At 41.3% G+C, this 26,456-nt stretch overlaps 1 protein-coding gene and 2 pseudogenes across 5 annotated transcripts in view; 1 reads left to right on the forward strand and 2 right to left on the reverse strand.

Annotated features, from left to right (window-relative positions):
• Nucleotides 1-1,673: 1,673 nt before the first annotated feature.
• The window catches only part of CRYAB (crystallin alpha B), a 107,520-nt gene continuing 82,737 nt past the window's right edge, over nt 1,674-26,456 (reverse strand). For 3 of the 5 annotated variants that reach the window (XM_088481373.1, XM_088481374.1, XM_088481372.1), the window contains exons 2-3: nt 5,918-6,040; nt 1,674-4,848 (exon numbers count right to left, since the gene is read on the reverse strand). In XM_088481373.1, coding sequence (XP_088337499.1) covers nt 4,645-4,848; nt 5,918-6,040 — 327 coding nt within the window. In that variant the 3' untranslated portion in view covers nt 1,674-4,644. Of the gene's footprint in view, nt 4,849-5,917; nt 6,041-15,064; nt 15,142-16,988; nt 17,310-26,456 lie in introns of those variants that run through there. The other 2 variants (XM_088481375.1, XM_088481371.1) reach the window with 2 other exon arrangements.
• LOC148513779 (5S ribosomal RNA) lies at nt 20,775-20,893 on the reverse strand (annotated as a pseudogene).
• LOC148513780 (5S ribosomal RNA) lies at nt 23,978-24,096 on the forward strand (annotated as a pseudogene).

The raw sequence follows: 26,456 nt of genomic DNA on the forward strand, positions 1-26,456 counted from the left end.
GAGGCACAGTGTTCTCCATAGGCTGTTTTCTGCGGGCGCATCGTCCGGCAGAAACAGCCTACCGCCAGGCACTTTCCCCGCCGACCCCTGCTGTGGAACGTTGGCCTCTGAAGTGACCGGAGGCTAAAGAAGCCTCCGATCGCTTCAGAGGCAAGCATTCCCAGTGATGCACTGCGCGGGTGACATCATGATGTCACCCGCAACGTGAGGAGCCTGCCCCGCGCGCCTGCTGGATCTAGTTAGATCCAGTCAGCGCGAGGCAACGGGAGTGGGAGCGCGAGCGGCCAGCAAGTAAGGGTAAGTACTGGGCTGGGGCCAGGACCAGTCTGGGGGCACTATTTAAGTCTGGGGGCACTGCATAAGGGACACTATTTAAACCTGGGGGCAATGCATAAGGGGCCAGCCTGGGGGTACTGCATAAGGGACACTATTTAAGCCTGGGGGTACTGCATAAGGGGCCAGTCTGGGGGCACTATTTAAGCCTGGGGGCACTACATAAGGGACCAGTCTGGGGGCACTACTTCAGCCAGGGGGCACTGCATAAGGGCAAAGCTAAACTACAGGGGGCAATGCATAAAGGGGAAATCTACAGGGGGCACTGTATAAAGGGCACAAATACAGGGGGCACTGCATAATGGGCACTTTTGACTGAGAGCCAGTGGGGGAGCTGCCTGAGACCTGTCGGGCTGGATTTGTAAGGGAGATACCCCTTTTCCTGGTGCACACATAATTGCGAAGGCCCCCACCCAGCTACTTTTGGATGCCACCCGGCTGGAAAAAAATTCTGGGGAGAACACTGAAGTGGGTGAAGGCGCTGCCACCAGTCTGTACAGCGCTGCTGGTCACGCGGGCCACTCCCGCAACAGGGCCCCTATGCAAATCAATACAACTAGTACACCTTAAAAAAAATACCATCGTGGGCCAAGCCATTTATATAATAATCTGGTAAGGTCTATCTCGTCTCCTGCAGCCATGTGCAGTGGGTACCGGGGTTTGCGCAGTCCCTCCAATGGCTCCAACTGCAGTACAACAGGACAGACCTTTACGGGAGGACCTCAGCTCTCTGCCGGGATGGGTACGTATATAATTGGGGAGGGGGCACGATAGAGCGGGGGCAGAGCAGCAGGCAGACTGAGGTGAAACAGCATATGCCGGGTCTCTTTACTAGTTCTATAACATTCACTATGAATTCATGTTGAGTTATATTTTAGTTAGAACACACAGCAGTTAAGTGTGAAGCTCCTAACTTCAAGTATTTAAAAAAAAAAAAAAAACAGCAAGAACTCTGCAAGGGGCATAAACCAAAACCCATCTGTCGGGCTCGCTTTATCTCAGTTATCAGGATCCTTCCAGAGCCAATATGTTTCCCTGTATCCAAGGGTCATACTATAGCCCTGTGCACAAGGCTTTCAGCTTAAACACCCCTTTTATATTCTGCCAAAAATTAGGTATCCATACTGTATGGATTTTTAAATTGGTGGTTTCAGCAAATATAGGGCTACTCTCTATCTAACAAAGCTACTCCTGTGCTATCGCTAGCAATAGATTTGCATTGACTAAATTACTGCCACCCGTTCGGCTTCTTTACTGTAATATTTGGCTTTGAAACAGCAATTCTCTTATCTCTCTTCCAATAAGCACGAGACATGCATTATTATTATTTAATGTTTCTTTATTTAAAAGAATATCTGTATAAAGCAAGCTTTCTTTTTATTAGTTGACAGTACTAGAACAGGAATGTGGACATATAAACATTGTCATTACAATTTTACTTGGTATTTCCACCCTGCCTATAATTTCCATATGCAAAGAAATGAAAATCTATTATATAGATGAGAATAGGTTATTTTGTAATGCAGTAGATAGATGGGTTACTGTTGATTAGTTATATATTGCCTGTCTATAGTAAATCAAGACTATGATATTGAAGTAAGGCTTGAATTTTATTATGTACATTTATGTGTCCAGCGGCTACTTTAATTATCTAACAGGCATTGTGCAATTTGTATGTAACTGAGGGTACATATGGCTTGTCGTCAATCAGAATAGGATACAGCTTGTTGCCAGGGGATTTCAGTACTTCTGTATTTCACCTCTGTCTGAACATAAAGTACAAGTATTGGATTGAAGCTTCCCAATGTATTATATATTGCATACTCTTCCAAAAGCACAGACAATATGTTGAATCCCACTCTGTAAATAATAGCTTCATAGAAATACGCATTTTGGATTGTTGTAAAAATTGGATGTTTACATTATGCTTTAAAATCAAAATCAACTAATGCCGGCCATACACGCTACAATTATTGGGGCGATCCGCCTGATATCGGCAGATCGCCCTGATAATTGTAGCGTGTGGGGGGCGACCGAGGGTTATATATTGCTCGGTCGGGCATGCCGGATTGTCCAGCATGCCCGTCTGATGCGATATTTCCCAGTAAACTGTCAGCCGCATCGGGCAGTGTATGCCCAGCCGCGGCCGACAGACAGACATTTCCTGTGTTCCTTCCTACGGACGGAACAGGGAAATGTCTCCTCCCCCGGGGGCGGAGCGCAGATGTCTGCCGAATACACTGTGAGAGAAATCTCAGTGTATGCCGGCGACATCTGCGGCTGGCAGCCGGCCAGATAAAATGTCTGTCGGTCTGACAGGCATTTTATCTGGCCGTGTATGCCCAGCATAATATGTTGAATGTCAAGTTTTTGTTAATAGTTGTCAATAGTTCAAAGTTATTCTTTTGATTGAAAAGTGCCTTTTAAATTGCACCTATTGCCTACAAGTTAGGCAGTTACCAAAACAAAATAATAATAAAAAAAAATCTAAATAATATTATGCCCTACAGGATATATCATTATCTACATAATATAGCATTGTTTAAATTGTGCAAAATGATTACTATAAATAAAAATGGAAGATATTGTAAACATCAGAACTAAAAAAAAAAAAACCACATTGATCCATTTATTCCTGCTCATAAAATCAAGCTTCAGTATTGGCCTTCCCTCTTCATGTGCCATTCAACAACAATAAATTAGGAATTGTATCACTGTGTCTTTAGAGAGTATAAACCACATAAATTAAGGTTAAACTGGCATGATTGTTAAAATACCTAATTGTTCCACATAAAGAAATCAATGTTATTATTTTTCTTACTGTCATAATTTCTTCTGCATCTTGTACTGTATTTGATTTGAATTTAATTAGTACATTTGTCATAAAAATATATATCCTGTTAAAAAGTCTGTGCTTTTATACATTGTATTATGAGCCATTTAAATTAATACTTATTTTTAATTGACACAGTAAATTTGATTGGCTGCAGTCTTTGAACTATGCATTAGTCAATATTTTCAGAGAAGCAAATTAAATTTTGATACTGCAAAAAGTAATTAGCGTTATGGGGAATGAGGCAACATTACAAAATATTCAAAAGATTTCCTCCACCTATACATACTGTGTTTGGCTACGTATTTCTTGGAATTTATTTTATATTCATTTATTTTCCTTTATCTGTCCTTCCGAATGGACTGATCAGTATAATGTTTATGCTAAAGGTTAATTTACTATTCTCTTCGTATTAAGTATGGACATTACGTATAATGGTTCTAAAAAGTGTAATAAATGGGATAGCAGCTTATTACACCATTTTGCTATAATAATAACCTGTCTAGCGACAGAAATTGGTGGATAGTTCTCTAATGACTTTGGCTTGTTTTACTTTTATTCAATCGAATTTTGGCCATTTGACCAAACTAATAAATATGTGAGCTTCAAGACAATTGTTGAATACAATTAAAATCTGATGGTGCTCACTTTTGCATTGCGATCTTGTCCATTTTTGTTCCAGAACAAATTCACCAACAAAAATTGGGCATCTAATTGTGTAACCAATTTGCTCACTCATTTTGTTATTACATTGAAAGTCTAGATCTCACGATGTTGGGGGACCCTTAGTGGAAATTAAATGTGCATACCCAACAGTTATGCTTAGTCACAAATTTTTTGTTTGTGTATATAAACTGCCTTTTCCAATGTTCCTCTTCTATTCAGTGTGACATCCTGGCACTGAAGACTATTTTTTTTTCACCAAATATTTTTATTTCCTACTTGCTGTAAGGCCCTGTCAGACCATAAATTTATTTATTTATTTATTGCATTTGAAAACCAGAATTGTGAACTAGGAAAAACAACCACAGAGAGCAAAAATATAGTAAATATTTATGATTTTTAGAAAAATTTTGTTTGTAAAATAATGAATATCACAACTTTTTTGAGGTAGATTTCAGTAGCTATTATATGTCATGTGAGCGAGCTTGTTACGGAGACAAAAAAGCTAAATATTTGTAGTACCGAATAGTAACTCAACAGAACCAACTGTGAGCTGTAGTTGAATGGAACAAGTATAGATAGATGTGGAACCTAAATGTTATCTGCTGGAAGTGCAACATACCGCTGTATCTCTTGTGTTCTAAAACGCAGGGGAATTATCACTAAAACGCTTGCAGATGCTTCTCTTTGCTTTTATTGGCATTAGTAATTTGATTTGGTCACAGGACAGCACAAATAAATACATGTAGCAGTGAAGTACGCGCGCACACTCTGGCAGGGTGGAAAAGTATCTTCTCTGGCTAAAAAGAGAGACTCTACTTCTTAGGGGCAGCCCCAATGGCCGCCTTCTCTTCCCGGGTGATGGGAATGGAGCGTTCAGGAACGTCAGCCAGTTTCCTTGGTGCAGTCACCGTCAGGACTCCATCTGGGGACAGGGAAGAGGTGACGGAGAGGGGATCAACATCCATTGGGAGCTTGTATCTTCTCTGGAAGTCTCTGGATACATAGCCATGGTCATCCTGGGAATAAATAAAATACTTTTATGGTTTTGTAACAACCATTTAAAAATGAATTTATCTTAGAAATCTATAATCTTTCATTTAATATGTGCTGTGCATTTAGTACATAGAAACACTATAACTTCTTATTTATAAAGCACTTTTAAATTACAAGTAACTGGTCGGTTGAGATGAATCGACCACTTTAAGATCTTCAGTGGACATAAGATAAAAAATTGATATTCTAAAAACTATTAATCAATAGCATTCATTGTATAGTGGTATAACATCTACTTTTTTTACACAAAAGAAAATACATATACCAGATTATGCGGTATATTTACTAAAATGCGGGTTTACAAAGGTGGAAATTTTGCCCATATAGTAGCAACCAATCAGATTCTAGCTATCATGTTCTAGGTACTAGATAAATTATAAATATAATCTGATTGGTTGCTATGGGCTGAGGGCCTGATTCAGCAAGGATCGCTACTGCGAATGCGCACGCAATCGGCCGATTGTTACGCACTGCACATGCGTGCGCTTCGCAGTGCGCGAATGCTACATCTCAGTGGCTATGGAGACCCATAGCAGAGTGATTGACAGGAAGTGCCATTTGTGGGAGGTGACGGGTAGGGGGGGTTGTTTGTGAAACGTAGGTGTGCTGGTGCGTTCGGACGCCATAGCAGGGGCGTGCATAAATGATCCACTGCGATGCCGTACGCAGCCTGAGGCCTGATAGCGTGCATGGAATTTAGCAATTTCTGAGTAAGGTCAGAGCTTGTGCAAGTGTACGTGAGGCTGCGATGGTACTCGAATGTACCAATGGTTTAGCAGTCTTGCTAAACATTACGGATGTGTGCTAAATACAGTGGGCGTCCTTATGAAGTGCAGTAGCGGCATTGCGATCGCATTGGATTCGCATAGTATCGCAGTTGAACTGCGTGCGTAATCGCTGTTGCATTCACAGTTGCGTTCCTTGCTGAATCAGGCCCAACATCTCCACTTTTGTAAACCCACACTTTAGTAAATATACCCCTTAGAGTATACATTTTGAGCTATCTGAAATTAAGCTTTTAGTGAACGTTACCTGACGCTCTTCATGTTTTCCATGGATTTCAATGAAATCTCCCAACACTTTCACTTTCAGTTCTTCAGGGGAGAAATGTTTGACATCAAGGTTAACAGAAAACTTGTCCTTTTCTAATCTCATCTGTGGGAAAACAATGAAAGAAAGGCTGAAGTCTGTTTCAGAAGGCATAGAACTGGAGACCCACAAACCTACATATGTAAGATAATTGTGACCTTGGACACGCACTCTACCTTTTAGCCCCTGATAGAATTAGATTACAGCACTGTAAAGCTGCATATCCATTTATCTATCATGCATCTATGGTGTATTCAGCCTGACCTATGTACAGCTGAAGGATGACAGTAGCATACACATCATCAAGATTAATTATAATTCATTACTAATGTGAAATACACAACACATCATTCAGAATGAAAAGTAATTGGAACTTCTACTGTACCTGATGTAGGGCCTGATTTAGCAAGGAATGCAAATGAGAGAACGCACGCACTAGGCCAATGTTTTTGCACTGAGCATGCGTATGCATCCGTGCGCAAACTAGCCAGTGCGATCGGGTAATGGTACGCAGACTACACGCAGTTTTTACGCAGACCCTTCCGATATTCATTGACAGGAAGTGCCGTTTGTGGGTGGTGACAGGGGGTGGTCAGGCGAACGCAGGCGTTATACCGCCGTTTTGGGGCGTGCATAATTAAGGCAGTGCGGCAGCATACGCAGCCATAGCGTAAGCTGTACACAGGAAGCGGCCAAAATCCTGCGTCAGGTCAGGTCAGGTCAGCCACTATTATGCTAATGGGTCTGATGGTTCTCGATGTTACCGATGTTTACGCTATCTTGCGTGCTGATCAGGCTGAGAGTAAAGGGAGATGGGCGGCATAGTATGGGGCTGGGCGTCTGCATCTTGTGCTGCGGTCTCCATGCATGTGCATTGATTAGCATATTATCGCAGCGGACAGGTGCGTGCATCTGCATCCGTGCGTTCCTTGCTGAATCAGGCCCATAGTTCCTTAGAGTACAGTCCATTGATTATTTCATATCAACAGTGTTCAACTCAGATTAAGGGACATATGTAGTGAGTATGTTTATTGTAGGAGGATTTCTGCATAAATGTATCCGCTTAATGCATTAACAGATTTCTGATGCGTTCCTTCCTTTTTCGATCACAAAAGCAGTCCCCATAGGTCTCTATAGGGTATGCAAAATTGTGAGATGGCCCTTAGCTTAGCTGTTTGGAGCTTGGTCCCCGATAGCGAACGATATCCTTAGTTGGCATTAGCCATTGTAGCCTATAGGCTGCATTTTTGTACTGAATCTGGATCAGTCCCAGAACTTCCCCGGCGCCGAGCCAGGATATTCCTGAGTCGGCGCCGTTTACACTGGAGCCGGATCTGCAGTGACCCTGGCTCTTCCAGCGTTGAAGTGGACGCTTGGAGATGACATCATCTCCAAGCGCCACTGAAGCCGGCCAATCGTCCAGCATGCGGCGCAATCCAGGTCATCATGACCCGGATCGCGCCTTTTACACTGCAGGGTGGCACGGGAACGACCCCTGGCCAACCCTGCAAACTACCAGAGTTGGATCCCCGGGTCCCTGGACCCGGGTGGTTCCATTTACACTGACAAAAATCCCAAGTTGATGCGCATCAACCCGGGACTTTTAGCTTGGTGTAAATGGGGTATAAGAGGTAAATGTATCAAACCTTCTTAATAGTGGAGAAGTTGCCCATAGCAAGCGATCAGCTACTAGACAGCATTCTCAAGTACATTCTCTAAACTTATATATAGCTGATAGGCTGCTATGGGGCCATGTCTCAACTCTTTAGAAGGTTTAATACATTTCCCCCATAATCCATTAACTGCACTACATGTTTCCTGAATATCACTAAGGACGTGATCACCAAGCTTCCTTTAGCTTGGTAGCACCAACTGCTGTTAGAATCTTGGCCAGAACTAACACCTGCAGACAGGGGCGGATTAAGAGAGGAAGGGGTCGGTGTGCAACTCCTCCCTCTGCGGTGTAGTAGCGAGTAGAATCTGCCAGAGTGTACCACGCCATGTTCCCGGTGATCTCTGTACTGTGCATGCGCCATTTTCCCAGAGATGTGTGCAGCGTCGATGCAGGACTGCGGAGAGGTAAGTATACTAAATGGGTGTAGGGTGTGCGGTGTGGGCCCCTCTGGACCCAGGGGCAGCCCGTGTGAATCACACCCCCTGCACCCATTATAGATACAACACTGCCTACAGAGAGTTTAAATTAAAATATGTTTGAAGTGGTAGAGGGCTGGCAAGGCGGTCCTAAGGTGCATAGTATGAGGATCCACCTCTGGATGTAGTTGTAAATCCATCTCTGCCTCAGTGACCTCTGCTGGGGAAAGACTTCATTTAGGGCTATTGGCTTAATCTTCTGTAACCATGCAAAGTGCAGCTCCTATATATGTTCTGCTATATTGTACTTCTAGTACCCTAAATGCCGGCACTGTGGGCCTGAATCTGAGTTGGACACAGTGTCAATGCCACCCGTAGTTGGACAATGTGTTACGCATGCTTCCCATCCGCACAGTGCACGCATCCAGATTGTTAACGATCAAATGCGCAGAACAGATTTGGACGCAGTCTGTGCAATACAGTGGGGTTTCCTGGGAGGCAACGGGGGCGTCTAAGCAGATGTGGGCGTGTCGATGTAAGCGGCTGCTTCCAGTGGTGCCTCTAAATCAGGGGTTCCCAACCACGGTCCTCAAGGCACACTAACAGTCCAGGTTTTAGGGATAGCCAAACTTGAGCACAGGTGACTTAATTAGTTCCTCAGTTATTTTGATTAAACCATCTGTGCACAATCATGGATAACACTGCCTTGAGGACAGAGGTTGGGAATCACTGGTCTAAATACACGCCTAGGTGGAAATGCACCGCCGCAAGATACTGCAAGTGAACGACTCGGTATCGGCAGCGGCATTAGCACAAGATGCACAAAAAGTTGCAGCCACGTCTGTGTCTGTCTCATGGTAATCCTAGCATCCTGATCTCCTCGTACCCTGACCACCTTATGTACATAGGACTTACAGAATCTGTCATATCCCATATTCCCGGCCTGGGAATACTCCTGGTACCTTGTGGCATTCTGCACTCCTGGTATTTGAGTGTCATGTTGCTTCCTTGTCCCTGACGGTATGTAGTTAGGAGACCGGCGGACGCATGGCGGCCGATCCCAATACCGACAGTGTAATCCCGGCAAGGGATCTTAGGGTGCATACACACGGTCAGATTTTTCTTCAGATGTGAATGATAACGATTTAAAAAATCGTTCAATCGTTCATATCTGAAGGAAAATCTGACACATCTGACATGTTTGAACGATGAACGATGCGCGTTCCCGATGGTCAGGTATCTGACATCTGATGTATTTGCAGTCAGACTTGGATGATTCCATTCATTTTAATGCAGTCAGAAATCGTTCATAGTTCAAATCGTTGGTCAAATCATTCATCTGACAAATCTGACCGTGTGTATGCACCTTAACATAGACGTCGAAATACCGACGCCGGCTGTTGTGCACTTTTCACCAGGTGCTATACAGTGAAGGGACAGGACAGACCACAGCACTTGTGAGAGCTGTTTAACATAAGCCAGCGCCTGGAGAGTTTACTTTAGGAAAACGAACGGTAAGTTATCATTACCGTTCATCATAAATAAAGGTTGCCTTTCTGTTTTCATGGAGAAACTCTAACAAATACCACTTATATATACAAACCCTATACTGTACATGCAAAACAGTGTTTATCATCAATTTAAACAGCAGAAACGCATTAGTAAATGGAGCCCTTTGTTACAGTGTCAGTGTGCTGGCAACAGCCACCAAACTGCACACTCTTAAGCTGGCCACACATCTAAAGATTATCTGTCCAACCAGCCAACTAGTTGATTGGTTGGAATGAAAATCTGGTAACATATGGGAGTAACTGATGATCAGCAATTTCCTCCTAAATGCCAGAAAACAGGTGAAAATGGTCGTCAGACAAGTTTGTTAAATGTTTGATCTAAACAATTTGTTCAAACAACAGTTTTTGTCCATCTTCCAGCATTTGGGAGCAAATTGCTGATTGTCATTTGCTTTCATACCTTACCAGATTTTCATTCCAACCAATCAACTAGCTGGCTGGTTGGACAGATAATCTTTAGATGTGTGGCCAGCTTTAGGACCTCATTCAGAGCCGCTCGCAAAATGCGAGCACTCACTCTGAATGAGGGCGGCCGCATGTAAAAAAATAATCTGGCCTCCTGGCCGCTCGCTAGGCTGTGGGTTACGACCCACAGCCTTAACGAGCGGCCAGGATGATGGTCGCGATGGTCAAGACCATTGCAACCATCGGGGCTTGCGACGAGACCCTTGAGGTAAGGTCTCGGCTGCTGCAAGCCCCAGAGAGCTTTCGGCTCTAATAGAGCTGGAAGCTCTCCCACTGACATCACTGGTGATGTCAGTGGGGCTGCCCACAAACGGCAAGCGTTCGCTTGGGAACGCCTCTGTTTGTGAAACCACCCCCCGACACACCTACAAAACGGGGCGAGCTGTCGATCAACATCGACAGCCGCCCCTTTTGTAGTGAGACCCAGAGTGAGAGAATCTCTCTCCCGCTCTGGGGCTTGCACACGTGCAATGCGGCCGCTGCGCATGTGCACAGCCAAACATTGACCCGCTTGCGAGCGCTCAGGCGCTTGCGAGCGGGTCTGAATGAGGTCCTTAGTGTGCCTTGAGACCGATGTTGGGAAACACTACCCTATGGTATATAAGTTCCAACTAGATCAGGAAAATCAGTAGATTCAGGCAGAGATTTTGCACCTCCATAGGGTGGTGCATCGTAATTTGCACAGTGATCAATTAGCGCCGCAGCCGGTAGGTGTCTCAGTAGGAAGACCATCGGTGGCGTCATAGCATAAAGACTGCGTCCACCTCTAAATCAGGCCCTATGTGCGCAGTACTTCCCCCATCACACTGCCACTGCTTAGGTCACTATGGGGGGTGCAGGGTTGCCTGCAAAATTAAAATGTTGGACATAAAAAAGTTTATTTATGTCTATAAGCAGGAATCAAGTAGCCTTCTGTTTGGTAACAGTAACATAGGCCACTGGTATACACAGGCACACATAAGACACTTACATCCCACTTGTACCCATGTTAAACATATATTAGCTATACAACAAACACATTTGCTATCATGTATCAATTCATCTACAAAAAAATTCTAAACACAGTAAAACCCCACATCTCATATATGGAAAAAAAAAAACAACAACATAAATATATTAAACACCCTCACAAAAGCAGCACCGAACAGTGCTAAATAGCAGCCTGCGCCGGCCCACTCCCATAAGATCATTATGTTACGTGGAGGGAACGGGGCAGACAGCCAGGGCCATCTCTTCCATTGGGCTTGTTGGGCCCAAGGGTCCGAAGCTTGCACCAACCCCCCCACCCCCCTGCAGCCGCGGCCAGTTGGTAAACTTGTGATATTTTTTATAAGCCGGCTGCCGGTGCACTGTATTCTGATCTAACCTCCCCCACCCCATTCCCCCCCCTCCCCCGGTGAAGAGTACTCACCTCAGTCCCAGTTTCACTTGATCTGCCAACTTCAGACCAGTCAGGCAGAGTCTCTCTGCACGTGTGAGAGGTCTGATGGGCTTGCAGGAGGGTTTAATTGTATTGACCATGTACATTTTTTTCCCGTGAATGGGTGGGTAGTAGGGGCCCCAGTGCATTGCTTTGCCCAGAGCCCACACTGCTGGTAAAACAACCTTGCAGACAGCACCGGTAAGTGCAGCACTGATTGAAGCGTCCTGAGGATGCTCTAATCAGCAACACAGACTGCAATGTACCTGCCAGGAGCATCTAAAGGAGACTCCGGCAGCGGCACAGTAATGATCCTGGGGGAGGGAGACGTTACAGGCACCCTGCTAGCCAGAAACAAGGCGGCGGCGGTGGCACCCAAAGTGCACAGTGTTCTGTGCGAGGCATCAATCGTACACCCTTAGTTACGGCCCTGTAGAAAAGTTTAAGCTATGCTCAAGTAAAGGCCCCCATACATCAGAGATTGATTGCAGCGATCGTGCAATTTGCAATCGATTGTGTATAAAAATCTTTCCCTTTTTCAATCGATTGCAGAGTTGCCACAATCGATTGAAAAAGGGAAAGATTTTTATACACAATCGATTGCAAATTGCACGATGTATGGGGGCCTTAACGAAGAAAGCACCAGTCAGTATCAGCTGAGAGCACACAAACAGCCAATTAAAAGTTGTTGCTAGTTATGGCGATCATTATCATCATCATAATCCGCTATTTGTACCAGTTTATACCTTCAGACACCACTGTACTTGGCCCTTGTTAAGATGCTCTAATATCACCAAGTACAGATAGGTGTATGTGTGTGTATATATATATATATATATATAATACACACACATACTGTACATACATACATACACACACCACAATACAGTAAATGTAAATATATATATATATATATATATATATATATATATATATATAAGTTTGAGTCTCCTCTCCTTGAAAGTGAAGTATTTCGGTGCCCTCCAAAGTCCAGTGTATAACACATACAGACACTGTGGCGGCACTCAGGATCATAAAAGACAAGACACAGTGGCTAAATATACATATTATGTCTTATCATATTATCTTATATCATATCTTTACCTTACAAGACACTGGACATAACCTAGACAACATTTAATTATCTTTGTGATATGATATTTATAATTATCTTCTTCAACTTTTGCATCATGCAAAACCAAATCAGGGTAAAAGTGGGACTTGCTCCAGCCTAAGTAACAAGAAATGTTTGTGCTGTAGTTACACAAGGGCAAAACAAAAGTGTGAAAGGTTGGAATGTCCCGAGACCTTTGTTATGTTGTTATGTATACTTACTATCAGTTAGCCTCATATACTCTGTGTACTTTTATTGCACAAGATAATTATTTTCTTTCTGCCAATTGTCTTCTGGATAAATGTTACATTGTTTTAGAAAGGCGTACTGAAACCCCAGTGTTTTATTGTTTGCACAGCAGCAATGTAATGGCTCATTGAATCGCTGGTTTTGCATGATACTGATTACATGAGTCCAGAACAATAATTCTTTATTATGTAATAAATGTATATTAACCGTTGCTTACATAACAATATCCATTAACATTTATGTGATATCTGTTTGCTTGTCACTGCTTTGGTCTACAGTATATTCAACTGGATTGAATAGAGTATTTATGATGATGTTTAAATAGGAGGATATAAAGTAAAAACACATCCAGTGATTATGGATTGTATTACACAAATACAGGCTTCATTGAAATATTTAACTTCACATTATAATACTAACATTTTTCCATAGGATATAATAATATCCTTGATTTGGTCCGAGTCCTTGCATCAGTTTTACCATATTCTGTCATGTGGTCTGTCTAAACCGGGAGTAGGCAATGTGTGGAATTACACATCCCAGCATGCCTTGCCACCTTTTTGCTGTAAGGACATGTTAAAAACTGAGTTTGCATTGAGATCGCAGTGGAGTGCCTTGCTATCGCAGTTGAACTGCGTGCGTACGCAGTATTGCTATCCGTAGTGAATCAGGCCCCTGGTCCTCGAGGTTAAATGAAAAGACTGAGGTACTAATTAAGTCACCTGTGCCCAAGCATGGTTATCCTGAAAACCTGGACCATTAGGGTGCCTTGAGGACAGAGTTTGGGTACCTCTGGAATATGGTATGTTATAAGGCATATTTAATCACGTCTTTATTCAGCACAGTGAACTTGCATCTAATGGCATAAATAACACAGAGCTACATGAGAGACGTGGGGGGTGATTCAGTAGTGAACAGAATTGCAAAGCTGCATGCAAGCAGCTTTGCAATTCCGTCCTTGCAATTATGTTAAAGCAGCAGGAGACATGATGCCTCCTGCATGCATTAATGATCCGAGCTGCATCCTTAGACGCAGAACCGGACCATGTGCGTGATCCCTGGCCGGCTGAGTGACCATGGGGTTATTCAGACTTGTCAGCCCAGATGAGGGAAGGAGAGGGAGATCATGGTCTCTTCCCACCCCCCAGCAGCGGCAACACGCTTCCGTCCACAAATGGCTGCAGTCAGTCCATTACTGACAGTTTGCTACCGCTCTGCATGTGAACACACAGGACTTGTCCATCGGGAATCTGCGTTCAGCAGTGCACTAGCGTGCTCTGCTGTATAAGGCCCATGAAACACAAAATACACAGCAGTGACAATGGGGGCTCCTCAGGTGACACCAACCGGCTTTGTGTCCTGGAATCTTGCAATATCCGTAAACTTATTTGGCTAATGCAAGCAGTACAGTACATACAATTGTGTTTTCTACTAGTATGTTGATCATAGATAGATCTATCTATCTGAACTCCTGAGAAGATCCCACGCTTTATTAATTTCAAAATGTAAACAAAACACATACACCTAATACTGAAGATGATTGCATAATTACATATCAGATAATAACATTACTGCATTACTGAAGATGATTGCATAATTACATATCAGATAATAACATTACTGCATTACTGTTAGGTGCAGTATGTGATACTTATTTGCTTCATCAGTGAAAATGAAAGTGATTCACATCAGTATTTTAGGGAGTGTTGAGTGTGTGTTGGGCAACGTGCTGTAATGGGATATGCAAATATTAATAAGGCGACATCTGATTTATTGCTGCAGGAACATGTAGTGTCCTACAGTCACCGCACCAGCAGCATAACAACACCACATATTTTGTCAGGAAAACATATCTCAGTCCTTCTTCTCAGTTACATCAGGGAAAGTAAATGGGTGTCATGCCAGAAAGTGTGTCATTCATTAGAAACAGCACTAATGATATAAGTAAAGCCAAGGTAAACTATATAGAAAAGGTGTGAAACATACCACTTAAAAACATATATATGGATACATAACGTACTGATTCTAAGGGGACATTTCGATTATATGCGATGTGCTGTCAGAACGGTGAGGGAATGGTAGATACAGCAGCAAATGTCTATGGGAGCAATGCACATTTTACCTCAAACATCACAGAAGTCTCAGTAAAGTGAGCATTAGGCTACTGTACATGTACTTACAGGTATCATGATCCGATATACCACAGGTTCTCAAACTCGGTCCTCAAACAGTGCATGTTTTCCAGGTCTCCTCACAGAATCACAAGTGATATAATTAGCTCCTTCTGTGGATCTTTTAAAATGTGTCAGTGAGTAATGAATACACCTGTGCATCTGCAGGGTGACCTGGAAAACATGGCCTGTGTGGGATTCTGAGAACCGAGTTTGAGAACCACTGCAATATACCATTTACTTGAATATGTCCCTACGACAGTGTTTCCCAAACTCGTTCCTCAGGGAGCACTAACAGTGCATGTTTTCCAGGTATCCTCACAGAATCACCAGTGAAATAATTTGCTCCACCTGACTATCTTTTAAAATGTGTCAGCCAGTGCACCTGTTCGGAAAAATGGAAACCATGCACTGTTAGTGCTCCCTGAGGAATGAGCGTGTGAAACACTGCCCTAAGATATATTACATAGTTGTTAATAGTTAAAAATAGAAAATTTGCTGCTTAAAACCTATACCTGTCTTGGTGGATATTGAAGCATTACAGTTACCATCATGTTATGTTTACACAATATTGTTACTATTGTGTTAGGTACAGTTGAAAAACTAAGTATATATAATGCTTTGCATATCTAAACTTTGCCGTATTAGGATATAATCAAATATCACCAGACAATAGAAATATATTGAGTTTGGACATATGAACTGACTATAAAAAAATGTCACCCATAACCTTAAGCCAGGTTCCCAAACTCTGCCATTACAGTCCAGGTTTTAGGGATACCCATGCTTGGGTCCAGATTGACTGAGGTACTAATTAAGTCACCTGTGCTCAAGCATGGATATCCTTAAAACATGGTCTGTACTGGTGGAGTTTGGAAGATTCTGCCGTAAACTATAGCAAAGGATCTCTACCTAATGGTAAATTGACTGTTTGTGTTCACCCTCAATATATCTATGTACATAATAAAATGTAATGAATGTATATGCATATTCTTTACTTTATACAGCAGTGGTTGCCAAACTCAGTCCTCAAGGTACCCCAACAGTCCAGGTTTTCAGTATATACATGCTTAAGCACAGATTACTTAATTAGTATACTGTATGCCAGTTTGATTATACCATCTGTGCACAAGAATAAAAGCATATAAGATCCTTAAAACCTGGACTGTTAGGGTGCCTTGAGGACCCCGCTATACAGCATGTTCACTGTCTATTTAAAGTAGAGATGTGTGCCGAACCCTGTGTTTTTGGTTTTGGATCTGGATTCATCTTTGTGTTTTTGTTTTGTATCTGAATTTTAAAGAAAATTTAAAAAACTGCTAAAATGACGTCATTTTGACCTGTTAGCAAATTAGTATGCAATCCAAACCAGAGTTTGGGTTTTAAAATCCGAGTTCCGAACTGCAGGAAGACCTGAACCAGGACTTGGTTCGACTCGGTACCCCAAAGCAATTCCGAACTCGGACTCGGTACCCGAAAATTCGGTTGTTGTCTGTTCTCTGAGAACTGGACCCGCACATGTCTAATTTATAGATAATAGAGCATTCAATCAGAATAATTAGTAAAGTTGATGCATGGCTGGGAGATACTCAGAATTAAGTCTATTGCACTTTTAGATGAAAACTTTTTTTTCTAGGAAAATAACAGAAAAACAAGCCTGACATCCTCAGCTCTCTATACATTCTGTACTCTGGGAAGAAAATAGTTAAAGCGTTAATCTGAAACTATGCAGCGAAAATCTGCTGTTTAGTGCAATCCTTCACAATGGACTTTTTCTACTAGGTTGAGCTTTAACACTATCATTGCCAGAGAGCAAAGCTTAGAGGTAAGAACACTCACATCCATCCCACCATGATTTCCTAGTTCTAATAAAGTCACATGTACACAGCTGACAATCTAACATAGAAAAGTAGACAATCAACTGGCCAATTACCTCCGACAAGCCACTTTCTATCCAGGATGGGAGTCTGAGGAAGGGGTATTTAAAGTAGAAAGGGGACATCACAGTTGGAAACAGATCAGCCTCTTGCAGGTGTTCCCCAAAACATTGTTCAAAGAGCCTGTTTGGTCCAAAGAATGAGTAAAATTGACGGCGGAACCAGGGATGTTGGATAGTCACATCCATCTTCCTCAGTCTTCTTGTGCAAGCTGTCAGGGAGAGCTGCTCAGCGTTTGAGATACCCAATGAACCAGATGGCCTTATATACAGAGTGTCCCATCTTGTGCTCCTCCCTGGTACCCCAACATTGAACTTTCTGGAAAAGAACTGTCAGATGTTTAATTATCCCACCACGCTTGCCTGCTCCCATTGAGCAAATGGGTGCAGGATATGAGCAATGACACATCCTCTATTCACAGGGCAGCCCAGTGGATCAGTATGAAGAGGTGCTGATTATCTCTGTGTTCTGTTTCCCAGCGCTGTGGACATTGGATTAGCAGACAGGAGGATCATTTCAGCTACTGTTCTGTAACATGACAAGAGATGAGTAAATGCTCAGATGTGACAGCTGATAGTGTGATCCCAGCTTCTTACACACAAAGAGCAGCTTATTCCATTCGCAAGTCCTGAATATCCAAACACTGGACAATTTTCCTTCTGTGGGCTTACATTATGTAACGTGGGCTGGAGTATTTTATTCATCTCAGAAAAAGAAATATATTGGTGACCCCTCTTCGGCATCTCTGGAAACTCAGAGGCGTTGCAAGTCGGCCTTAATTTCTCCAGCAACAGAACTAAGGGCCTGATTCAGCATGGATTGCAATTGCAACCGCGTACACAGATCGGCCGATTGTTGCGTAATGTGTATGCACTGCGCTTTCATGATCACACTGCGACTACGCACAGGGACAGGAATCCATCTCAGGGTGAGTGAAAGGCCATGAGCGTTTGGGGGTGGTCACGGGGGAGTGGTTGTTGAAACGCAGGTATGCCTGACCGTTTCAACGCCGTTGTATGGGCGTGCAGAAATTGGCCACTGCGATTGCCTACGCAGTTTGAGTACTCACTATGAGCGGCGAGACTTGTAATTTCTGAGACGGGTCAGAACTGCTGTAATTGTGCATGAGGGGCCCATGTGCTTCGATGTTACTGATGTACACGCAGGACTGCGAGGTATTACGGATGTGAGAAGGCAGCAGTGGCCGTCTCTGTGCTGGCTGAGCAAGTGCAGACATTAGCATATTTTCGCAGCTGCATTGCGTGCGATTACACAGCTGCATTGCTTACGATTATACAGCTGCATTGCGTGCACTTACACCGCTGTGATCGTAATTGCGATTGTGTTGAATCAGGCCCTAAATGCGTATATATGCTATATTTATGGGTGCACATATACAAATATAAACCAAATATATATATATATATATATATACATATATATATAATATGGGTTGGGAATGAAATACCGGCAGTCGCTATGCCAGTTGTCAAAATGGAGACAGCGGCATCCCAATGCTCAGTATCCCGACGGGGTACGTAAGTATCCTAACCCTCCCTTCTTGCACTCTAACCCTCCCCACACCGCCTAAACCTGACCCTCCCCCCTCGGTGCCTAAACGTCCCCTCTAAGTGCCTAACCCCCCACAGTGGTGCCTAAACTCCCCCCCCCAGAAGCCTAACCCTAAGCTTCCCGTAGTACCTAAACCATACCCCCACCCCCGGCTAACACCTATGGCACTTGGCGTCGGTGTCTAAACTGGCGTTGGGATGTAGGTGCCTATGTTCAGTTCTGGGTCGGGATTCCGAAGACAGTATGTCAACAGCCGTCATCGCGTCCGCCGGTACACTAACTACATCCAAAATAATATATATATATATAATATATATTTATATAAAGAAGCAGATGGGTGTGGCGCCAATACTCTTTCAAAGTGAAGTGACAAAGTGTATAGTGAACATATAGCAAACAAACCCAAAATATTAAGGCGTCAGCTCTGCATCAACATAAAAAATACTTGTGTTAGTATTTAAAAAAACAATGTAGACAGGGGGGGGGGAATTGATATTAGAGCGACTAATTTGCTAAAAATTGTGTCAATGTGAATAAATAATTTATATAAATATAGTGATAAGACAATAAGATTAAATAAAATAACAAATTTATTATAGACACAGAGTAAGGTACCTCAGAGATAAAAAGGTTTCCCTTAATCACACATATATAAAAATAAACAAAGTATAAAATCCAGAGGCATTTCATACATATATAGATAAAAATATAAAATCAAGAGGCATTTCATACAATAGTAATCAGATGGAGATAAAATTTTGAACGAAATAAATAAAGAATAAATATAGCAGCTTATCTGCTACAACGAGAGAGATTGTTTTCAGAGTTCAGGAGGCATAGGTCAGACACTCCCAATGCGTTTCGTCTTTAGACTTCATCAAGGGGATACTGTGTTAGTGAAGTGGACTGCGATTTATACCCCACTGAGAGTTCAAGAGGGGGTCATGAGTCCGCATCACTTCCTGTGCTCAGGAGTTCATGTATTGGCAAAAAACTTTATAAGATAGCTGATGAGTTGTTAATCTCAATAAATCAGCATCCGATTTACATACAAAGTTGAAAATAACTATATTCATAACTTAAATGCAGGGCTAGGTCCTTCTGCACGTAATGTCATTTCCGCCCGTCTTTGATTACTTCCGCCCTACTACCGTACGTCACATCCATTTCACCGCCTTTGTAAAGAAATCCTGGTTAAAACCCAAGTCGTCCCGGGGTGATGTCACTTCCGTGCATCTCAGTCATGTGTTATCACCCGGCCGCGTCATGTTACTTCGCTCTGGCTGTGCGCTTGCATCCGGCCGCGTCATGTGTGCAGCATCACTTCCGCCCTGGCTAGGCGCTGTATCAGTAATGTTCAAAGCCGTCACTTCCGCCCTAACTTAACGCTACACCTGGAATAGGTATCGCCATCACAGCTCAGTTCATTCAGAGTCCGGGTTACCATAGTGATACTTCCGCTTATATAGACGTGTAGTGGATTTGGCTTCCGCCCATACACTAAATACACCTTTAACGTACCATGCTTTCTATGAGTCAAAAAAGGAAATAAATGTTAGAATCCTATGCGAAATTTTCACTACAGTTCCTATTTCAAGCTCACTGATGAAAATAGTTGAGCAACGGATCTCTCTATATATAACATATGTCACCCCCTAGCTAAATAGATCTACCATGCAGAATTATTAAAAATGTAGTGTATTCTTTTAAAAAAGATTCCTTATTTAAGAAATAATAATTAAGACAAGGTATCTTTGAAATTTCAGATAGTTCTTTTAAGATATGAATTTTCCTTGTCCTCCTAAGTATATTTTAACTCAAATTCATTAGTGTCCTTTACACTTGATTAAAATTCCTTATACTTTGATAACAAGTCCAGCAGATTCCAAAAGATGATTCTTTGTTTCAAGGGAGGTACTGAGACCGGGCTTCTTTTCAATTGCTGAGAATACTTCTTAGATGTTCATTATCCTTTTGTTTCAGGGATATATAGGTTTTACAATACCTGGAATTCCCAAGGGGTCACCCAACTTGGTACTGATCAGGCCCAACTACACTTAGTTTGTATCCAAGCTTAATGAGATGGTATAGTTGTATGCCATACATCCCTAAGATTGCTTCTTTTTCATATGCCATATGCTTCATTCATCCAACAATTAGATTTGGTACGATTCACTCTCAGTCAATGCTACCCATATGAACCTTTTTAGTATTTGCACCACTCGGTATTCCTAAGTGGTGACCCTACTTAGTACTGACCGGGCCCAACCATGTTTAGCTTCCAAGATCAGACGAGATTGGGCATGCACATGATGGTATGGCAGCAAATATCTATTTGTTCAATTAGTGGTCAGCACTGCGTAGTTATCTACTAAACCTGGTCTTCTCCACAAAGTCACCCTTATGGGTACTGATCAGGGATCTCAAAGTACAACCAGAGTATCCTGGAAGCACATAGGAGGTAAAATAGTAGATGTGAACTTTCGACCTCAAAGGAACGGAGCAATTTCATAATAATCGTTGAATCCTTTAGGTGTCAATGTGTCCAGTTCAAACAGCCAGAACATCTCTCTTCTTGATAGAAGATTGCCCGAGTCTCCTCGTCTTTCTCCCAATCTCACATCTTCGATCGCTTTGAAGGTTATATCTTCCGGATTGGAGTTGTGGTGGTTCAAAAAGTGCTTAGAGACTGCGTGCCCCTCTACTTTGTTTTTAATATTCCAAATGTGTTCTTGGATTCTAATTTTTAATGGTCTCTTCGTTTTTCCTATGTACTTAAGTCCACACGTACATTCCAGCAAATAAATAACCGACGTGGAGTTGCAATTCATAAAGTTCTTTATCGTGTATTCTTTGGAACCATCCGAATTAGTGAAGGTTTTTCTTTTGGGGTAAAGAAATTTACAGATATTGCAATGGCCGCATTTATAACTTCCATTGCATCTTAAAGAGTTCAATGCTGTTTTTTGCGCTCCTTCTTTATCCCTTAGCATGCTTGGTGCCAGCAAGTCTTTCAGATTCTTTGATTTTCTATAAATAATTTGTGGCTTGGGAGGCAGAATTTGATTTAGTACTGGATCCATTAAAAGAATATTCCAATTTCTATTAAAATATTTCCTGATCTGATTCTCATGACCATTGTATGTAGTGATGAAGGGTATCATATCTTTTTTCTGAATCTTCTCCGTTTTATATTTCAATAAGTCACTTCTTTCTAAGGTTCTAGTTTTCTGCATTGCTGTTGAGAGGGTCTCTTCAGGGTATTCTTTTGCCCTGAATCTGTTTGCATAAATCTCGAGTTGTTCATCACATGTCTTTGCATCGCTACAGTTGCGTTTTATCCTGTGAAATTGGGAATAAGGGATATTTTTCTTCCACTTATCCAGGTGACAACTTTTAAAATGCAGGTAACTGTTAGCATCTACACCTTTTATAAAATTCTTAGTGCAAACTTTATTTTCACTTGATAATAGAATCAGATCTAAAAACTCAATGCTAGAGTTTCTGAAATTGGATGTGAATTTAAGATTCATATTATTATTTAAAATATTTGTTAAAAATTGGTTAAAATTCTCCTCTGAACCTTCCCAAATAATTAAAATGTCATCAATATATCTTTTGTAGAAGATAATATTGTCCTTAAATGGATTGTTTTTATATATATATTCATCTCCCAACAGCCCATGAATAGATTTTCAAAACTTGGGGCAAAAGTCGTACCCATAGCTGTTCCGCAAATTTTGTGGTAAAATGGATTTAAAAATGTAAAATAATTATGATTGAGTATAAAAGACATATGTTTGTTTCCATTGTATATCTCCATCACCATTGATGTCCAATCCTTGTACACATGTATTGAGCACTCAAAAGGAATCAACGCAGCAAGAACTTTTTTGGAGATGGATGAGGAAATGGAGGCTGCCCATAAAGAGTTTTTATATGATATTATGTCTTTTATACTCAATCATAATTATTTAAAATTTTTAAATCAATTTTACCACCAAATTTGCGGAACAGCTATGGGTACGACTTTTGCCCCAAGTTTTGAAAATCTATTCATGGGCTGTTGGAAGATGAATTATATATATATATAAAAACAATCCATTTAAGGACAATATTATCGTCTACAAAAGATATATTGATGACATTTTAATTATTTGGGAAGGTTCAGAGGAGAATTTTAACCAATTTTTAACAAATATTTTAAATAATAATATGAATCTTAAATTCACGTCCAATTTCATGAACTCTAGCATTGAGTTTTTAGATCTGATTCTATCAAGTGAAAATAAAGTTTGCACTAAGAATTTTATAAAAGGTGTAGACGCTAACAGTTACCTGCATTTTAAAAGTTGTCACCTGGATAAGTGGAAGAAAAATATCCCTTATTCCCAATTTCACAGGATAAAACGCAACTGTAGCGATGCAAAGACATGTGATGAACAACTCGAGATTTATGCAAACAGATTCTGGGAAAAAGAATACGCTGAAGAGACCCTCTCAACAGCAATGCAGAAAACTAGAACCTTAGAAAGAAGTGACTTACTGAAATATAAAACAGAGAAGATTCAGAAAAAACATATGATACCCTTCATCACTACATACAATGGTCATGAGAATCAGATCAGGAAATATTTTAATAGAAATTGGAATATTCTTTTAATGGATCCAGTACTAGATCAAATTCTGCTTCCCAAGCCACAAATTATTTATAGAAAATCAAAGAATCTGAAAGACTTGCTGGCACCAAGCATGCTAAGGGATAAAGAAGGAGCGCAAAAAAAGCATTGAACTCTTTAAGATGCAATGGAAGTTATAAATGCGGCCATTGCAATATCTGTAAATTTCTTTACCCCAAAAGAAAAACCTTCACTAATTCAGATGGTTCCAAAGAATACACGATAAAGAACTTTATGAATTGCAACTCCACGTCGGTTATTTATTTGCTGGAATGTACGTGTGGACTTAAGTAAATAGGAAAAAAGAAGAGACCATTAAAAATTAGAATCCAAGAACACATTCGGAATATTAAAAACAAAGTAGAGGGGCACGCAGTCTCTAAGCACTTTTTGAACCACCACAACTCCAATCCGGAAGATATACCCTTCAAAGCGATCGAACATGTGAGATTGGGAAAAAGAGGAGGAGACTCGGGCAATCTTCTATCAAGAAGAGAGATGTTCTGGCTGTTTGAACTGGACACATTGACACCTAAAGGATTCAACGATTATTATGAAATTGCTCCATTCCTTTGAGGTCGAAAGTTCACATCTACTATTTTACCTCCTATGTGCTTCCAGGATACTCTGGTTGTACGTTGAGAGGCCTGATCATTACCCATAAGGGTGACTTTGTGGAGAAGACCAGGTTTAGTAGATAACTACGCAGTGCTGACCACTGATTGAACAAAGATATTTGCTGCCATACCATCATGTGTATGCCCAATCTCTTCTGATCTTGGAAGCTAAACATGGTTGGGCCCGGTCAATACTAAGTAGGGTCACCACTTAGAAATACCGGGTACTGCAAATACTAAAAAGGTTCATATGGGTAGCATTGACTGAGAGTGAATCATACCAAATCTAATTGTTGGATGAATGAAGCATATGGCATATGAAAAAGAAGCAATCTTAGGGATGTATGGCATACAACTATACCATCTCATTAAGCTTGGATACAAACTAAGTGTAGTTGGGCCTGATCAGTACCAAATTGGGTGACCCCTTGGGAATTCCAGGTATTGTAAAACCTATATATCCCTGAAACAAAAGGATAATGAACATCTAAGAAGTATTCTCAGCAATTGAAAAGAAGCCCGGTCTCAGTACCTCCCTTGAAACAAAGAATCATCTTTTGGAATCTGCTGGACTTGTTATCAAAGTATAAGGAATATTAATCAAGTGTAAAGGACACTAATGAAATTGAGTTCAAATATACTTAGGACAAGGAAAATTCATATCTTAAAAGAACTATCTGAAATTTCAAAGATACCTTGTCTTAATTATTATTTCTTAAATAAGGAATCTTTTTTAAAAGAATACACTACATTTTTAATAATTCTGCATGGTAGATCTATTTAGCTAGGGGGTGACATATGTTATATATAGAGAGATCCGTTGCTCAACTATTTTCATCAGTGAGCTTGAAATAGGAACTGTAGTGAAAATTTTGCATATGTTTCTAACATTTATTTCCTTTTTTGAGTTCTAGAAAGCATGGTACGTTTAAAGATGTGTATTTAGTGTATGGGCGGAAGCCAAATCCACTACACGTCTATAAGGGCGGAAGTATCACTATGGTAACCTGGACTCTGAATGAACTGAGCTGTGATGGCGGATACCTATTCCAGGTGTAGCGTTAAGTTAGGGCGGAAGTGACGGCTTTGAACATTACTGATACAGCGCCTAGCCAGGGCGGAAGTGATGCTGCACACATGACGCGGCCGGATGCAAGCCCACAGCCAGAGCAGAAGTAACATGACGCGGCCGGGTGATAACACATGACTGAGATGCACGGAAATGAAATCACCCCGGGACGACTTGGGTTTTAACCAGGATTTCTTTACAAAGGCAGTGGAACGGATGTGACGTACAGGAGTAGGGCGGAAATGACATTACGTGCAGAAGGACCTAGCCCTGCATTTAAGTTATGAATATAGTTATTTTCAACTTTGTATGTAAATCGGATGCTGATTTATTGAGATTAACAACTCATCAGCTATCTTATAAAGTTTTTTGCCAATACATGAACTCCTGAGCACAGGAAGTGATGCGGACTCATGACCCCCTCTTGAACTCTCCATGGGGTATAAATAGCAGTCCAAAGACGAAACGCGTTGGGAGTGTCTGACCTATGCCTCATGAACTCTGAAAACAATCTCTCTCGTTGTAGCAGATAAGCTGCTATATTTATTCTTTATTTATTTTGTTTAAAATTTTATCTCCATCTGATTACTATTGTATGAAATGCCTCTTGATTTTATATTTTTATCTATATATGTATGAAATGCCTCTGGATTTTATACTTTCTTGTTTATTTTTATATATGTGTGATTAAGGGAAACCTTTTTATCTATGAGGTACCTTACTCTGTGTCTATAATAAATTTGTTATTTTATTTAATCTCATTGTCTTGTCACTATATTTATATAAATTATTTATTCACATTAGCACAATTTTTAGCAAAGTAGTCACTCTAATATCAACTCCCCCCTTGTCTGTGTGTGTGTGTGTATATATATGTGTGTATATGTATATGTATGTATATGTGTATATATGTGTATATGTATGTATGTGTATATGTATATATATATATATATATATATATATATATATATTTATATAGTGACAAGAATCACATAGACCAGGTAAAATCCTTCAGTAGCTTTTATTACTCACCACAGGCAGGTACACAGGATATGGCTGTTTCACAGGCAAGTTGTCATACAAAGTCTTCCAACACAGCAATATTTCTTCAGTGGACTCACAGGTCCAGGAACCCTAATACTAGTCTCCCCCAGGCCTATAAGCTAGGTGACTATTTCACCGTCAGGCTCAGTTTCCCCAGTGTCTCTACAGACACCTGTGAGAGGCTGGTTAAAAAACTGCAATCAGCTGCCTTCCAGGCACTGATTGAGGCAACACCTGAACTTTACATTTACACAATCCTAATGCCTTTACTCTGCCAAACCTGGGAGATCTGGATATTCCACATTTACTTCATGTGGAATTATGCTGACCCTGTCACAATATATATATTGGTGTGCTACCAGTCATCATCATTAGGGTGCACTTACCCCACTTACATAATACTAGGTGCAAAATATATAACTGATAACATTCGCATTTAGGTTTCCGGCCTACTGTGCCTAGCCTGAAATTCCGACAACACGC

The sequence above is a fragment of the Taudactylus pleione genome, unplaced genomic scaffold (genome assembly GCF_031769625.1).
Source record: "Taudactylus pleione unplaced genomic scaffold, aTauple2 ptg000270l, whole genome shotgun sequence".
In the NCBI taxonomy this organism is placed as follows: Eukaryota; Metazoa; Chordata; class Amphibia; order Anura; family Myobatrachidae; genus Taudactylus; species Taudactylus pleione.